The 17,854-nt window shown below is 48.1% G+C and overlaps 1 protein-coding gene across 1 annotated transcript; it reads left to right on the forward strand.

Annotated features, from left to right (window-relative positions):
• Nucleotides 1–3,548: 3,548 nt before the first annotated feature.
• On the forward strand, nucleotides 3,549–12,209 carry Ube2q1 (ubiquitin conjugating enzyme E2 Q1). Its single transcript, XM_047522627.1, has 13 exons — nucleotides 3,549–4,020; nucleotides 6,279–6,383; nucleotides 6,715–6,819; nucleotides 7,454–7,504; nucleotides 9,052–9,192; nucleotides 9,390–9,474; nucleotides 9,779–9,839; nucleotides 10,055–10,145; nucleotides 10,252–10,310; nucleotides 10,412–10,460; nucleotides 10,702–10,797; nucleotides 11,181–11,247; nucleotides 11,710–12,209. The coding sequence occupies exons 1-13, from the start codon at nucleotides 3,694–3,696 to the stop codon at nucleotides 11,739–11,741; spliced, it is 1,269 nt and encodes a 422-aa protein (XP_047378583.1). The 5' UTR covers nucleotides 3,549–3,693; the 3' UTR covers nucleotides 11,742–12,209.
• The last annotated feature ends 5,645 nt before the right edge of the window (nucleotides 12,210–17,854 follow it).

The following is a 17,854-nucleotide window of genomic DNA, read 5'->3' on the forward strand; positions in this document are numbered from 1 at the left end:
CTACTTTAATTCCTTGAATCAATCTGCGGTCTGATAGTCCATAATCCTTGCACTAGAATGGAAGTGCCAAAAGAGAAGGGATCTTGTCTGTCTTGTCTGCTGCTATATATCAATACCTAGTCTCATGTCTGGCACATGGAAAAAGCCTATCAATATTTACTGAATGATGAGCACCTCTTGACTTTTTAGTAGTAATAGTAATCATAGCAATAGTAGGATTTAGCATTTGTTGTGCAATTAACTAAGTACCCATTGCTGTGTTAATCACTTTACAGATCTCATTTCATCTAAACTGGCACAATGGCCAGGCAGAGTATTATGCTCATTTTACAGATAAGGAAGCTGAAGTTTGCAAAAATTAAATAATTTGCCCAAGGTCTCATAATTATCAAAACAGAGAAGCTCAAACCCAAGTCAGTTTGGTCTGATTCTCTAGCCTCTCTTCCTACTCTGCTGTACTACTCCCTTATGATCTAATTCAGAGGGCTTCAGCAGTCTCAGAAATTAACATTTATGACTCTGCCCTCTCCTGAACTCAGAACCTACATATCTAATTCAGAGGGCTTCAGCAGTCTCAGAAATTAACATTTATGGCTCTGCCCTCTCCTGAACTCAGAACCTCACCATATGTCCCAAGGGGTGGTTCACATCAGTCCCTCCCTTTATACACTTAATATGTTCATAAACCAATTCCCAATTTCCCACAAAACTCATCTCTCCTTTAAGAGTTCTCTCTCAGAGTGCTATGGCTATTAATTGCCTAGGTTTCCAGATATTCTCAAAACTCTAGTGATCTTTTTATCTCCTTTGATCTTAAAATAAGCCCAAATTAGCCAGGCATAGTGGCACAAGCCTGTAATCCCAGCAGCTCGGGAGGCTGAGGCAAGAGGATTACAAGTTCAAGGCCAGCCTGGGCAACTTAGTGTGACCCTGTCTGGAGATAAAGAATAAAAAGGGCTAGGGATTTAGCTCAGTGGGAAAGTGCCCCCGTGTTCAATCCCCAGTACCTGGCGTGGGGTGTGCTCAAATTCCTAAATGTGGCTTTGAATACCTGCCAAGATCTAGCCCTTGCCTGCCTTACCTACATCAGTCTTATTCTAGGTGTAGGATTTTTTCTGCTCCTTCCTTTTGCCATGGTCCTACCTCAAAACCTTTGCATATGCCATTCTTTTGACCTGGGACAGTGTCAGCACTTTCTCTTCCTGCTAGTAATTCTACTTACTGTTTAGAATTTAGCACATCACTTTTTCAGAGGCACAACCCCAGTCACATTGTTCTCCTTTGAGGCACCTGCCACACCTCAGTTAAGTGATTGGTATGTAACAATGCATGAAATGTCTGACTAACAGGCTGAACACACAAAGAATATGAGGACTGGGTTCGTCTCATTTAATGCTGCATCTCCAGTGCCTCACACATAGTAGATGCTCAGTAAATACTTGTTCACCACCCCCAGCATTTAGCAAGTCAGTTGACTTTATCACATCTATTTCCATGAACAGAATGGAAGCTCCTTGAGGGCTGGGGATTTTATTTTAGTTAACTGCTGTTTCCCTAGCACCCATGTATTTATTAAATGAATGTACCCATCAGTTCCTTTCCATTTCTTCACTCTGCATTTTGGCTAGACACCACATTGATGTTGGGTCATTTCAGATGACACCACATGAGGTTTCTAGGTGCCAGAGGGCTCTCCCTGCCAGAGAGCTGAGATGCTGAATAGGCCCACAAGAGAAAGCAAACTTCATCCCACTGACCATGACTTTTGTGTTTCCTTACTGAGGGACCTGGAGGTCTGTGCAACATTGTGGTACTTCTCTTTGAGTTTCTTTTCTAATTAAACCCCTTATAATAAGGGATTTTCCAAATGGCTGCATTTGTGGGTTTCTTGGAGAAGGGTGAGCATCAAGTGACACGTGAAAATTTCTCAAGGAAAGAAGAGTGAGGTAGAAGGGTAGGGAGTTTGGAGACAGACCCAAGAATTCTGCTCACTGGCTGTATATCCCTGGGTAGTCACTCTTTCCTCACTTGTATAACATGTATAAAAATGCTTGCCTTGAAATGTGGTAGGGAAGTTTAAAAATATTTGCTAAATACCCTGGCTCAAGGAGTGCTCAATAAATGGGAAATTTTATCACAGTCTTTTATGCTACCTGCTCGTACCCAGACATAAAGGTGATATGCAGCTAAATGTTCAGGCTTCCCAAACAAGATAAACGCTCCATCCCCAGGAAGACCAGGAACACATAATTTCTAAATATTCAAAGCTGAGCTTGGCCAATGAAGGTCTTCTGCAAACGCCATCAAATGAGTAATAGACCAGTACAGAACACCAAGTTACACTATCAGCTTCCAAAAAGAGCATTTTAGTCCAGGTGGAAAAGAAAGGTGGTGATATGGTCACTGGCTCAAGCGCTAAGTTGGCCCAGCAGAAACCACCAGGCCCTATACCACAGGCTGACACCTGCCCTTGGCAGAGGATCTACCACCTCTTGATTTCTGGAACCTCGGCCAGCTTTGTCCTTTGTGATAGTGCCACCTAGCGAGAGCCTGGAGGCACTGCTGCCAAGACCACTGACTGCGACAAGGTGTTATTTATAAAGGCTTAGGACTGGGAATGGGGTCTGCCTCAGTTGTCTCTTTCCATTCTACTTATAGGTTAATGGTTAGGCAAATAGTGCATTCCCTTAATAATTCTGTGGAGGAAGACCATGTAATCCCTCTCCCAACCTCGACCACACTTAGGGATCTGAAAAGCGCCAAAGGTCAGCTACTGACTATCCCTCAAACATAACTGACCAGGAACCTATCGCCTCCCACTTTACGGTCTCCTCGCACTGAATCCTTTAGAGTAAGCCAAAGAAGCATCAATCCTCTTCAGAATTATTGTGTAGACGAGGAAACGGAAACTCAGCAGGAACGTAGTTAACCCAAGGTCACATAACGAGTCAGAGAAAGGGCCAGGACGAATATCCAAGTCTCTTCGTGCATCAGTTCCCGAGTTCTTCTCCGACCACACGCCCCACTGAGTGTGGGGACACTGCATGCCCACCCCCACAGGGGGCCAGAAGTTCAGGAACACCGTGCGGAGGAACAGCTTGGGGGCGCAGCGTAGAAACCGTACAACGGAGACTGCATTTCTTTCTTCTCGGCTCACGGAGTGCCCAGCAGACTCGCCGCCACTCGGGGGCGGGGAAAGAGGACCCTGAGCAGGAAACAGGGTCCCGCGCGGGTAGCCCCTGGGAGCACGCGGCGCCGGGTCACGTGAGAAGGGAGCGCCTGCGAAGGGCCGTCGCGCGCATGCACGCACGACGTACGTAAACACGCACCAAAGCGCTGAAAGAGGAGCCCGCAGCCCAGGGTCACATGTGGAGGGTGACAGGCGAGAGCAAGGGGGCGGGAAAAACGGAGAGATCACGTGCAGGGGGCCAGAGCAGGAAGGTCACGTGAGGGGGACAGAGGCGGGGCCGCCGAGGAAGAGGAGGAGGAGGGGCGCGCGGCTTCCGGCGGCCTGGGGGGGGGGCCAGCGAGCGGAGGGGGGGGCCCTGTCCCGGAGGTGGCGGCGGCGCCATCTTGGCGAAGGGGGGATCAGGAAGTGCGGACCGCGGCGGCGGCGGCGGCGGCGGCGGCGGAGCCCGGAGCGGAGGCCGGAGGCTCCCGGCCCGCCGGCCCCGGAGCGGAGCGGAGCGGAGGATGCAGCAGCCGCAGCCGCAGGGGCAGCAGCAGCCGGGGCCGGGGCAGCAGCTGGGGGGCCAGGGGGCGGCGCCGGGGGCCGGGGGCGGCCCAGGGGGGGGCCCGGGGCCGGGGCCCTGCCTGAGGCGGGAGCTGAAGCTGCTAGAGTCCATCTTCCACCGCGGCCACGAGCGCTTCCGCATTGCCAGCGCCTGCCTGGACGAGCTGAGCTGCGAGTTCCTGCTGGCTGGGGCCGGAGGGGCCGGGGCGGGGGCCGCGCCCGGACCGCATCTCCCCCCACGGGGGTCGGTGCCTGGGGATCCCGTCCGCATCCACTGCAACATCACGGTGAGGACCCTCTCGCGTGCGCCTCTCTGGGGACCCCTTGTCAGGGACTCAGGATCATCTCATACAGCTTTTTGCTCTCAAAGGACCTGGGAGGCCGAAGCCCCTTCTTGGGTCTCTGTCTTCTCTAGTTCACACTTGTTTCTGCAGCTTGAGGTTCTCCCGTGCACTCAAAATCTCTACTAATGATTCCTGATAGCGAGGGGCACCTCGACATATGGCGCCTGGACCACCCCCTTCCACAAACCCACCCACATCCCAAGATTCATGATTTGGGCTCCTTTTGGCTACTCCTCCACAACTTTACCTTTCATCTGGGAATGCCCCCCCTCCCCATTCTAATTACTAGGTTCCAGGCCTCTGCACTGACCCCAGCTGGAGGGATCTCACTTGGAACTCTGCACATTTCAGTGATGACCCTTCTCAGTAGTTCCTTTGACTCGAGACGTATGCCACCTGTGGGATCCCTGTCCAGGCATCCCTCATGCAGACCCTCTTTGCTCACTGAATTTCACCAAGTGATAGTTTGCAGTACATTGACTCTTCTTCCTTTACTCCTTTAAATGCCCTTTTATTTTGGTGTAACCTCTTTAACACTCCCCTTTTGCTTCAGCCGGTAGCTTCCACTCTCCCTGTTCCCTGTGGATATGTCCATTTGCCTGAGGTAGTTGCCTTTCTTGGTAATGATGGTATTGTGATGTGCAGAAGGTACCCCTATTTATTCTGAGCACACTGTTCCATTTCTACCCAGTGGGCATTGTTTCATTCTAAGTATACTAGGCTGGGAGACACCGTGCATGTGTCCTGCCTTATTCTGCTCTCAAACATCCCTTAAGGAGGTTATTTTTCTGATAACTTGGAATGTGTGGTCCTGCCAGGGGTAGCACTTAGACTGGTTGGAATTCCCTGTTGTGATGGTCTTCTCCTTGCTGAAGCAGTAACTGGGTAGCTGGTGGACAGTGCTGTATCCAAGCAGGTGGACTGAATAAGAGTAACTTGGGGAAAGACAGACTTGCAAATTCTATGGTACTTGGAGGCCTGAATTCAGTTGACATGGTGTTTTCTTTCCTTTTCCTCAGTCAAACCAGGTCAAGGTTTGGTGAGGTAAGCCTCGGCTTGGGGTGGATGGTGCCCCACCAAAACTCATGTGTCCTATTTCTCTCTTTTCCCATCCTCCCCATAAAAGTTACCATTGAAAGACCGGAAGTGGTTTAGTCAGGTGAAGAATTCAGCATCTTTAATACATATATTTTTTTCCTTCCAGCATTGAGGATCAGAGCTATGGCAGATCCTAGTAGAAGGGGATAAGGTTTCCTTGGCATGTTTGGAAACCCCAAGATTTAATTTTGTTGAGTTAAATTTCTAATTTCTTAGAACAGGTGGGTTTGGCCCCATCTACCTGCCCTTTCATTTGCCAGAGGCCATCTACTGTCTTTGCCCTTGGCCAAAAGTTAATAGAGGGATTCCTCAGCCAGACTCCCTGTGGCCCCTATAAAGGAGACTTGGCCAGAACCAGCCCCTTTGGTTTGGGCAGAGGGGAGTCTGGTCAGGCATTTGGCAACGTGGTTCAGGAATGCTGGGAATGTCAGCAGCGCAGGCTTCTTTCTCCCAGCCTGCCATGTGGAGCCCTACAGCCCACGCCTGGACAGAGAAGGTGGCAGGTTCCCAAGGGAGAGGTGGGGGAGAGTTGGTCTTTGAGGGGTTCATTTGGGAATGGGGTGGGGAGATTCTTGCTGATATTCTTTCAGCTTCTGATTATATAGTTTATTTTTGTCCCTCTTTCCCTAGTGAGCTGTAGTCTTTGCTTTTTTCACATGATTGTGATTGTGATGAGGTTGATTATTCCTACCCTGTTTCTGGAGTTTGGAAAGTAAAAGGATTTGGGAGGACTCTGACCTGGGTGTGGGAGAACTCCAAGTCTGGAACTTGGACAAGCAGGACAGAAGATCAGGAGTCCCTTCTCCCCTCACTGTTAGCAGTGTGGCTGTCCTGCTTTCCCTGGTTTTTACTGTGGAGGAAAGAAACGGTTCCAGGTCGCTTCTTGGAAAAGGTCTTCTGAGGGAGTTTTTTTTCCCCAGTCTAGGCTTTGTTTGGAAGCTGCTTGGTTAGATACTCATCTACTGAGCTGAACTTTTATTAGTTTATAGGGCTCGAGGTAGGCAAGCAAAGAGACTAGAAGTCTTGGGGGACAGAATGCAGGCAAAATCTGGCATTCTCCAGAGTTGCCCATTGTGACTGCTCTTCCTACTCTTTCCCCTTAGGAGTCTTACCCTGCTGTACCCCCTATCTGGTCGGTGGAATCTGATGACCCTAACTTGGCTGCTGTCTTGGAGAGGCTGGTGGACATAAAGAAAGGGAATACTCTGGTGAGGGGGCCATGGGGTAGGAGCACACATATTCCTGTGAGGCCTATATCACAGAAGCATTGGTGAAAGGGAGCTGTATCTGGAAAGTGGGTGGTACCACAGACTGAACATGTTGGGGCAGACTTCCTAGGGGAGTTGCTTATTGAAGCTAGAGGTGAATCCCTGCAGCTGCCGCAGGATTGGTCCACCAGGAGTCATTCCCACAGCCTGTGGTCCTTCTGGTTTAGAAAACTAGGTACCAGTTTGGGATGTGAGCTACAAGTTTATCGATGCAGCTGTCCATATTGGAGTGGGGAAGGAGTGTTTGATATCTCTGTGGTCCCCAACCCAGCTCTTGCAGCATCTGAAGAGGATCATCTCTGACCTGTGTAAACTCTACAACCTCCCTCAGCATCCTGATGTGGAGATGCTGGATCAGCCCTTGCCAGCAGAGCAGGTGAGCAGCTAAAGGGCTTTGGGGCTGTTGTGCAGAGTTGTGCCACAGAGAGCTCTCAATAAGTACTTATTAATTGAGACAGATCTGCAGTAGGCTCTCCCCACCCAACCCACTCCCCAAAACACACACATGTGACTTTCAGCCTCTTTTTCTCTAGATGGGAATCTAACTGAATGAAATACTAGTAGCTTCATCTCTCCTATCAAAACTCTCTCCAGCAGTATCCCTGAGGTTGAGAGGGAAGGGGAAATTTTACCATTATTTTAGCAGTAGCACTTGGTGACCACTGGGGACCCAGGCCCCTTCTTTAGAGCCAAGAATGCAGTATCATTCTAGAAAAGATAAAAAAAAAAAAAAAGAGGGGTTCTTAGGAAAATTAAGTGGGGATTTGTAAGGTGGGTGACAAGAAGAGCCATTTTTCTTCTTTTTTATTCCTTAGCATATGGTAGGAGGAAAATAATGGGCTGATAGAGAAGTCATCCCCTGGGCTCTTGCTTCCACTCAAATCTGGTTGGTGGAGAGACTGGGCGAGTGTATGGCTTCCAGACCTGGAGGCTTAGGGGAGTAGGTCAGAGGCTACATTCTACAAGTCACTGGGGCTCTGATTGCCATCTCCCTCCCCTCCCCACTGCAGTGCACACAGGAAGAAGTATCTTCAGAAGATGAAGATGAGGAGATGCCTGAGGTAGGCTTGCAACCTGAGGTGGTATTGGCAGGAAGCTGTTGCCATCAGCAGCATTGATCACCCACTATAAACAGAGCTCTAGTCTAAAACCAGGGAGAGAAAAATAGCAGAGAAATAAAGACAGATTTACTGACCAGGAGGAATAACCAGTGTAGTAGAGGAAACAGGCACCTCATCTAGCCATGGAAGACAATTAAGTACAAATTGGTTCAAACCAAATAAATACTCAACAGTTTCAGATGGCTTTGGAGTCTGACAGATTGAGTTTGCATCCTGGCTATCCAAGTTAGAGAACTCCACCTAATCTCACTAAGATAGATGGGATTACAATATATTCTACATGTGGTTGTCTTAAGATTAAATGAAATATTGCATATAAAATATATGGTAAGTGCTAAGTAATTTACCTAATATATTCTTTAAAAACATAGATGCTTTTGCAGAATATAACATAATGGTTAAGAATTTGAGTTTCTGATCCAGATAGAACTTGATCTGATTATTAGCTCTGCTAAGAGTTCTATGACTTTGGGCATGATAATTAATACCTTATTAGACTTTAAGCTTCCTCATTTGTAAAATGGAGATAATGATTGAATAATGTTATAATGGTTGTAAGAATGAAATGAGCTAGTGTGTATAGTACCTAGTATAGACTCTGGCATGTAACAAATATTGAGTAGATTTTAGTTGGTAACATAATAATTAGGAAGTTAGTATGTTCTGCCACAGTAAGATACTGATCACTTTGTTTCTGAGCATTGGATTAATGTTCCAAGTTCTGTAACTTTGTAAGGGTTTTAAGATTGACAGATCACTGGTGATACATGAAATTTATTCTTCCCAGACAGTGGACAACCCTGTGTACTACAACCTAGGTAGTACATCTGACCGAAGGGCTAACCTCTGGCCTCCTCCCCCTATAAATAGGGAATTGCTTTTTCACTTAGAATAAGTTGAATAAAGATCTAATTCTGTTCTTGACCTCTACCATCTCCCTCTCTGGAGCCCCTTTCTCATTTCCCTCTTGTTGGTGGGTGCGTCCGCAAACCTGATTCAGGCCTTAAATTTGTAAGAAGAGGAGATTTATAATCCCAGATTCTCCTTTAGACCTGGGACCCTGAGGACTCTTGAGTACATCAGTTCGCCTGGTGAAATGAGATTTCAGTCAGTGTCAGGCCAAAGTCATTCTGCTAGGAATTAGGAAAGAGATTCTGCTTCCAAGGGGGTTTTAATGACAGTTCGAGCAGGGTTGTCCTGGGGAACAAAAGGCCAAGTCTTTGTAGGTCCTTACTGTAGCTCTGCTGCTATATCTTGAGAACTGAATAAGAGAAGAAATTTGCTTTGTCCTTCAGATTGTGGAGGGAATAGGGCTGGGAACTGTTCCAGAAACCAGGAGGGTGTTGTGTTGATAAGACTGCTAGATGGACTGCTACTCCTGACTTTGCAGCTCCTGGCCAAATGGGACTAGGAAGGTGATGGTTCTTATTCACAACCTTTGTTGCTCTCTTTCCCCTTCTGTTCCACTCCCACTCACCCCTGCCCAGGACACAGAAGACTTAGATCACTATGAAATGAAAGAGGAAGAGCCAGCTGAGGGCAAGAAATCTGAAGATGATGGCATTGGAAAAGAAAACTTGGCCATCCTAGAGAAAATTAAAAAGAACCAGAGGCAAGATTACTTAAATGTACGTGCCTTGTAGGGGCTGGGTGGGTACTACCTGGGAAGTGGTAGGCCATTGCGTATCAGCAGAGGGAGCTGTCTCTTTTTGGGTGTATCTAATCTAATCCTTCTCTAAATCCTGGAAAAGCAGTTAAAATTTTGAACGTATGTCTGCAGATTGTGGGACCAGAAAATATTCATTCTATTGTCTCTCCCTTACAGGGTGCAGTGTCTGGCTCGGTGCAGGCCACTGACCGGCTGATGAAGGAGCTCAGGGATATATACCGATCACAGAGTTTCAAAGGCGGTGAGTTTGCTCCAGAGAGGGGCCTGCACAGAAGTTTCTCATAAAGATGGATATGATATGATATGATATGATATGATATGATATGATATGATATGGTGGCAGGAGGCCCCAAGGTTCTGGGATACATGAATATTGACAAACTTTTGGGACCAGAAATGGAGCTTCTTAAAGCCAGTGGCTTGGATGCATGTCTTTCTAGAGCAAACCTCTTGGATCTTTTTTTTCTCAGTTTGTGACAGGGATCTGTACAAGGGACCACTTAACACCTGTGCCGTCGTACTGACACCTGCTTCCCTTTTTCTAGGAAACTATGCAGTTGAACTCGTGAATGACAGTCTATATGATTGGAATGTCAAACTCCTCAAGTGAGTGGGGACTCTGGGGAGTCAGGGAGCAGTGTGAGTGGAATGCCTGGCACTGTCTGGGGCAGTCCTACCAGCATGTTGGTTGCAAGGTCCCCAGAAGTGGGTGTGGGCAGTGGTGTGTCTGTCTGGTGCCAGGTGGTCGGGGGTCAGGGCAGGGAGCCCTTGTGAAGCTCCTGCGCTGGGATGAGGAGTTTGAGCCTAGAGTTATTTCGCAGAGTTGACCAGGACAGCGCTTTGCACAATGATCTCCAAATCCTCAAAGAGAAGGAAGGAGCTGATTTCATCCTACTTAACTTCTCCTTTAAGGTAAGCCTTTCCTTTCCTGTCTCTCCTTCCCTGGCCTGGGCTTCCCTGCCTAAGTTTTATGAGGATGCTGGTCTCCTTCCTTGACTGCTTCTTCTGTCTCTCTCAGGATAACTTTCCCTTTGACCCACCGTTCGTCAGGGTTGTGTCTCCAGTCCTCTCTGGAGGGTGAGTGAATGGGTCAGGGGAGAGGGCAGCTCCTCAGGTAGAGGGTGAGGAAGGGACTTGGAACTTTCACCAGACCTGACTGCCTAATCTTTCTTATGCAGGTATGTTCTGGGCGGAGGTGCCATCTGCATGGAACTTCTCACCAAGCAGGTGAGCCTGTCTTGTACTGTTGGCCCAACAGCCTGGGTGGGGCCAGGCTGAGCTTCCACCCCCATCTTGGTTTGGGCTGTAGGCATCTGTGACCCTTTGATCCTGTCAGGTAGTGGCTGTCCTGGGAGGGAAGGGCAAGGGCTCTTCTGTAGAGAGAAGCAGCTGCCTACCTGGAGAACAAGTGGACGGTTTCTCCAGAAGCTCTGCCCTGACTTGCTTGCTTTGTCCCTCCTATCCCCAGGGCTGGAGCAGTGCCTACTCCATAGAGTCAGTGATCATGCAGATCAGTGCCACACTGGTGAAGGGGAAAGCACGAGTACAGTTTGGAGCCAACAAAGTAAGGGGCTGGGAGCTGGCAGGCTGGCTGGAGCCAAGTGCAGTGTGGCCCCTCAAGGCCAAGGCTGCCTTTGAGAGCTAAGAGGATGCAGTCCCTGGGCTGGAGATGTTGGAGAAGAGTGTCTGGGGTGGCCACAGTGGGAACAGGAGCAGGGCCTTGGCTTGAGGGGTGTCCTCAGATTTGGGGGGGGGTGGCTCAGGTCTAGAAAGTGAAGGCTGTGGGATTGTGTCCCCAAGGGACCTCTCAGACAGGGGGTACTTAGCATGTTACCAGGGTACCATGCTGGGAGCTGGGATTATTGGTCTCTGGGTGGCAGCCTATGGAAGGCAAGGGGCAGAAAGGCCACAGCTGGCATGGCCTGATCTGGTGGCTTCTCTCCCCAGTCTCAATACAGTCTGACGAGAGCACAGCAGTCCTACAAGTCCTTGGTGCAGATCCACGAAAAAAACGGTGAGGCTGGAGCCAGGCCCAGGAGCTTTGGACACTTGCCAGCCCCAGGTTCTCACTCCAGCCAATTAGCAAGAGCCCTTTTTGGTTTCTGAGTCTTAACCACTCATTCACCCAGCACCTGCCTAATTCTCCAGAGAAGGCCTGGAGGTGGCTAACATCCCCGGCTCTTCTCCCAGAGCAGCACCAGCTGTGGTGTTGTGGGTGGACTTGGTGCTGCCCTCTTCCCGACCACCCTTTGAAAGACTCATCCAACTCTGCCACCACCTCAGGTCGGGCTCTTCATTCTCCCTTTCTTTATAACGTCCAGGTAGGCAGTCTCAACTTCCCCACGCCTCTATTCTTACACCTGACAGCCTCCCTAGGACCTTTTTGCCTGGAAACACTGGAGATGTCCACGGCGATTGGGATGGGGAGGGTGGACCTCAGCCTGCACCTTACTGACTCTGTTCTGTTTCTTTGCAGGCTGGTACACACCCCCAAAGGAAGATGGCTAACCCTGGAGTGTCGTCCCCTTCCTCCTTCCCCAGGCACCACTGGACCAATTACCTTTGAATGCTGTATTTGGATCTCACGCTGCCTCTGTGGTTCCCTCCCTCATTTTTCCTGGACGTGATAGCTCTGCCTATTGCAGGACAATGATGGCTATTCTAAACGCTAAGGAAAAACAAACAAACAAACAAACAAACAGAACTGTTTCAAGTACACAAGACTGACTACAGACCAACCAACCACCTTGCTGGAACCCTTGCTAGCAGGCATTCTTATAAAGAAACTCTCGAGCCTCCTTATATTGCTGGAAACTCAGCTGTGCTCCAGACTAGAGCCTCCTTACCTATGCTATGGATTTTTAATTTATTTTCTCTTATTTCATGTACACTGCTTTTTTTGGTTACAGTGTATGATGGATGTGTATGAAAAAAAAATGTATCTTTGGGAAAACAATTACAGTTTGTTAATTTGAAGATGCTGGTCTTGACTCATCTTTATTTTTATTCCACATTCCACCCTACCCCCATCCCCCCTGACTGCTTGGGAGGTGGGGGAGGGGTGCCAGGTCCACTGTGCTTTGGTAGAGATTAGGCTGCACTCTGCTAACCCAAGAAATCTGGAGCTGAAGCACCCGCCTGGTCACCCCTAGGTTTCTCCCGAAGGCCTCTGGAGCAACCAGCACTTGTGCCCCTTGGAATGCAGAACCTGGCTTGCTAAATTACAATGTAGCAGGCTAATATGATGAACTTGATTCTTAGGACTACTTTTCACTTCTAGTCTCAGACCATTTTCAAATTTCTAAGAAACAGAAAATGAGGAGGCTCAAGAGGTTGCTTCATAGAAATCCTTTTACGTGAATTGAGTGGGGATGAGGCACAGGCTCCTGTGTGTATGTGGTCTTTTCTAATCACAGCAATTTGCTGTCTAGCTACAACTCTTCAGTATTCTTTGGCTCCTCTCCCTCCCAGAAAGTGGCTTCTGACTGGCCCTGGATGGTGACCAGTGGTAATCTCTGCTCACCTTCCTTGTCTCTTGCTTCATTTGTTGGTAAAGAAGAGAGGTATAGCACTTGAAGTAAGTTTGGCTGACTTGGAGAATTGTGGATTCTTGCAAGCCATTCTTGTAAGACGGTGGGTCCTACTAGAAATGGTTAGCTCTGAGATAGGTTGTTCCATGCACCTGAATTCTTACCCCAAGTACGAGGAACTGCTGGGGAGGGAGGGATGTGGGAGAGTCTGTACTGAGCTGGAACTGGTGGTGCTGTGTTGTATGTACATGGCTGTTGTAAAAGTTTGGACGTGACTTTTGCATATGGCAGGTACTGCTGTCTTCTTGTCAGTAAGCTTGCTTTGGGGCAGAGGCAGCTTTGGGGAGCTGACTGCCTACAGAGTGGGTAAAGATTGAAACCACAGAGGCCAGAGACAGCTAAGTGAAGAAAGACCCAAGTCTTAGAAATCCCAGATCTGGAACAGCTGCCTGGGAACGTGTAGGAGGCCAGAAGAGTTCCGTAATGCTTTAAGACACAGCAATTTTAAGTTGGTCATTCTCCTCACCCCAACCCATGTCTTTTGAGGGATTCTAATGTCTTGCTGCTTTAGGTGGATGGAGAGTTCACCAATCCCATTCAATGCTGCTCCAACTCTACCCACACCCACCTGATTAGGGGTGCTAATATATGCTGAGGATGAGATAAAGAGGGGACATATGGGGAAAATTCATTCCATAGAGCTGAAATCTGGTTTTCAAGGCCTCTGTGGCTTTCTTCTGAATTTATCACCAGCCCTGGCTGGAATGTAGATTGTGTTTTTAGTAATGTGTACTGTGAGCTGTCCTCTGTATAATGTATTTTGTAATGTATTTTTCTCATCTACCAAAGGATGAAACAAATAAAATTATTTAAATAGTTTGGCTCTAATAAACTTATTTAAAGACATAATGGGTTCATGTTCACTTGAATTAAAGTAAAATGCTAACTGCTGTGGATTGTGAAACTCCAGCCCTATGAGAACCTTCCATTTTTCTTGTCAACTCTAACATTCCTTTTATGACCTTAAAAAGGCCATATCATAGAGAAAAGATTTTCTCCTCTCCAGTAGGAAGGCAGGGAGAAATAAAACACTCTTAGTTCATTACCTTGTATCTTGAATGTACATCTGTATGCCCTGGACAGGGTTCGTATGGCCCAGAGCCCACAGACTCTGTTTCTCAATCTCACAGCAGCAGCATTAGAGGGCAGGGCAGGGTCGGGTGGGGTGAACAGAAAGAAATATCCATAACCCCAAAAGTGTGAAACATGCTAATGTTTACTTGCCAAGGAGATAGCCCACTGACTTAATGTTCTCTATCTGATTCTATATGGAACATCTAGAAAACTAGGCACTGGGCCCTTTCATCCTCCAGAATCTGGGCAGCTAATATCATGAAAGGAAAAGACACAGGAAAAGATACACAGGCTTCCTCAGGTTTTCAACCTAATGGAAGTTTCCTGTTGTTCAGTTTAAATGTTCATGCCAACTTGGGGAACTGAGGACATGATCAATGAATCTTTACTCTTTTGAAAAGTGAGCTGCAAGTAAAGGCAAAATGGGAATCAAATCAATGCTGGACACACCCAAGCCTTTTTCACTTTCAGGCTACTCTTGAGTATAGAGGTACATGCAGGCAGACAGAAGAGGGATCATGTGGGATGTACCCCATTACTTAAACTCTTCAAACTTCAGGATGTGTAATTGGAAGAGGAGTAAGAGTTTCCGTGGGAAAGAAAAACCATCCTCAGCCAGACACCCAATCCCTTAGGTAACTTTGGTTTGTTTCATCTAAAGGGATGCCAGGTAAATTCACTGAATCCAAGCCGGGGAAGCAGCCATGACCAAGACCAAGACCCCAAGAGTGGGAATAGATATGGGGCAGCTATCACTGAATTCAAAGCACCAGTGATCTTCCTTTTGAGGAGTCAGTAAATACCTCCACATTAATTTAAAATGTCTGCAAAACAAAACAAGCTGGGTGCAGTGGCACAGGAGGATCGTGAGTTCAAAGCCAACCTCAGCAATTTAGCAAGGCCCTAAGCAACTTAGTGAGACCCTTTCTAAAAATGAAATATGAAAAGGGTTGGGGATGTGGCTTAGTGGTTAAGCCCCGCGTTCTCCCCACCCCTCAAAACATACACACACACGCACACGCACACACACAGGCGCGCGCGCGCACATCCGATGAAACCTTAGTGGCACGTGGTAGTGCAAAGAGGGGAAGCAAAAGAGACTGGGGCACAGGGAAAGTACTCTGGCGCAAACCAGCTACCCAACAAGTCTCTGCTAGTTCCTGCTAATTCCCTGCCTCCAGGAAAAAAGAGATAAAAACTGAAAAGGAGGGAAAGGGAGAAGGCAAAGCAACAGCTTATATAAAAGGAGGAGGCATTATTTTTGTTGTTAAAATAATTACAGGGACCTGGGGTTTTATATTCTCTAATGGGAAATTCTATTGGGGACAGAAAATTGTGTTCACTTGACTCTTGGGAATTTCAGCTAGAGAGAAAGAGGTTAAGAAGCTGACAGAGAGCTGAGTACAAAGGGACACGTCTGTAATCCCAGAGATTCCAGAGGCTAAGGCAGAAGGATCACAAGTTTGAGACCAACGTAGGCAACTTACCAAGAACTTGTCTCAAAATAAAAAGGCTGGATGTGGTGGAGCACACCTGTAATTCCAGTGACTCGGGAGGCTGAGGCAGGAGGATCATGAGTTCAGAGCCAGTCTCAGCAAATTAGTGAGGCCCTAAGCAGCTCAGCAAGACCCTGTCTCTAAATAAAATATTTTTAAAAAGGTAAAAAAATTTTGTTTAAAAAAAGAGTTGGGGATGTAGCTCAGTTAGTGCCCCTGGGTTCAATCCCCAATACTCCCCACTCACACACACAGAGCATAGCTTCCCCATTTCAAGTAAGCGCTCACACGCTGGGTGAGGCAGAGCACTTTTTGAGGTTTTCCCTGAGTCACCTCCTGCCATCCCACCTCAGTCCCCAAACTCTGGAGTTGTTTGTAGGCATAAAATGGTCTCTTGATAAGTCTGACCTGGGTTCTATGCACAAGGATGCTGTTTCCCTGCTATGAAATGTATGGAAGTTCCTTTTACTTGCCTGAAATTTTCCTCATTCACAAAGGGAGGAAAATCAACCACTTGTCTGATTCATTTCTTGGCTTTCTCAAAATCCACTCTGGAGGTAAAAATTCCCTGTCAGGGGCCACAGAGGGGCAGCATTCAGGCCTTCCTGATAGGCTGAGGTGCTTTTGGGGACAGGGGACTTATCTTCCTTGGGGCGGTCCTCCAGTAACCACAGTTGGAAGCTTCTGCCCCCTGCTGTTCTTCCCCAGCATGGCCCTCTTCATGCAATGACCTGAGATGCCCTCAGGGTGGTGCTCCCTCACCACTGGGCCCTGCACTTCAGGGCGATGCTTTTCCTGGAAAGGGATCTCCCAGAAGTAAGGCGGGGGCGGGCTCTCACTCCGTCTCTTCATGTTTCCACTTCCACTCCTCCTGAACCCCCAAAGCATCCTTTCACCTAACCCCACTCTTGAGAAGAGGGTAGGGCAAAGAATGAACCTCTTTATTTCCAGGTCCAAGATATGTCCAGATTTAAAGGAACCACACATAAGAAGAGCCCAAGTTGGGTGCTCTAACGTCTATCACTGGTTTTCAAATTCTAGTTTTCTTTTATAGCAGAATCCTTTTCCAATAAAATCTTAAACAAAACTCAAAGCACATAAAACTGATGGTAGCTGAGGGGCTCTGGCACAAGCAGGAGAGGGACTTCTGCCCTCCCCTCTCATCGCCCAGAGAACTCAGCCTCTGGGCAGCAGTTGAAGTGCCTCTTCAGGTTCCAGAACTTGGCTGTGAAAACAATGCTCAAGAGCGGGCTTTACTCAGGGCAGATGCTGAAAACAGGTTAGACTTTGAGACTGAAGGAAATCAACCACACCACTCCCTGCTGAGGCCCCAGAGGCCTCCGATGTCTGCAGGAGGAGGGCGGAAGATGTATCACCTCTCTCCAGAATGAAGGTCTGGGTCAGAGGAGGGATGGTCCAGAAATCATACAGGCTGCATAGGGACAGCACAGGGATGGTGGCCGACTGGACCAAAATCAGTGAACGTAACCACAGTCCAGGAGTCTATCCTGTCCAGTCCCTAGCACCTGGCCAGAAGGAGGGAGAAAGGTGGGTGGTGCTACCTAGTGCCAGGCACAGCAGCCCTTACTGAGTGCCCTTTGAACCTACTGAAGTAATTGAGGAGCCTCTAGATGACCCAAGTGTGGACTGTCCACAATGAAGGATATACTTCCAGTCCCCAGACCCCTGCTCCCTATGGCCCCTCCTAAGTCACAGGCAGTCAGTAAACTTGCTGCCTCCCAACACAAAACCAAACCATGAGTCCTCAGCACGTCAGTCATACAGATTATTCTGTCATTCCTGATGTGAAAAATGATATCACTGTAAAAACAAAGCAGATGTGCAGGGGTATGATGATCGCATGGCATCTAGAATAGGGGATCCTCACAGGCTTTCAGAGTGCACAAATGGAAATCAGCTCTATTATCAATGTGACTCACAGCCTTAACTTGGGTCTAATGCAGGAGTTTCTGAAAACTTCATCCCATACCAAACAGTATCCATGCTCTACCCTCTGGGGACCAGAATGACGTCTGTCATTGCCATTTGCCCTGATGGTCCTCCTATAGTTTGCTCAGTTCATTTCCATAGGACCTGAAGAGAGGGCTGCCCTCCGTTTCTCTGTCTCACTGGGCTGAGCCATGTACAGGTTAGAAGTAAAGATTAAGAGCTAGAAGGAGGATAATACCCCTGCCCCTGAAGCCCTCGCCCTGCCCTCAGGTAGCCCAAGATGGGCCAAGAAAATTCAACCTTTCACTTCCCAGACTCTGGATCCTCATTTGGAAGCAAGCACCCTAGAGGAAGGAAAAGAACGTCATCAGGGGATAGAGTTGGAAGGGAGGCCATGGAGGAGGTGGTGATCCTGAATGGGCTGGGAGCAGAGGAGGTGGTGCTGATGGCAGCTCAGTATCTCATCAGCGGTCTGGGCAATCCCTTCACCGGAAGACTTCTCCAAAGCCTG

This window comes from Sciurus carolinensis, chromosome 1 (assembly GCF_902686445.1).
Source record: "Sciurus carolinensis chromosome 1, mSciCar1.2, whole genome shotgun sequence".
Classification (NCBI taxonomy): Eukaryota; Metazoa; Chordata; class Mammalia; order Rodentia; family Sciuridae; genus Sciurus; species Sciurus carolinensis.

Coding starts and splice junctions, on each gene's coding strand:
- Ube2q1 (XM_047522627.1), top strand. CDS start 3,694: ATGCAGCAGCCGCAGCCGCAGGGGCAGCAGCAGCCGGGGCCGGGGCAG. Junction 6,384..6,714: donor TAAAGAAAGGGAATACTCTG/GTGAGGGGGCCA, acceptor TCCCCAACCCAG/CTCTTGCAGCATCTGAAGAG. Junction 6,820..7,453: donor AGCCCTTGCCAGCAGAGCAG/GTGAGCAGCTAA, acceptor TCCCCACTGCAG/TGCACACAGGAAGAAGTATC.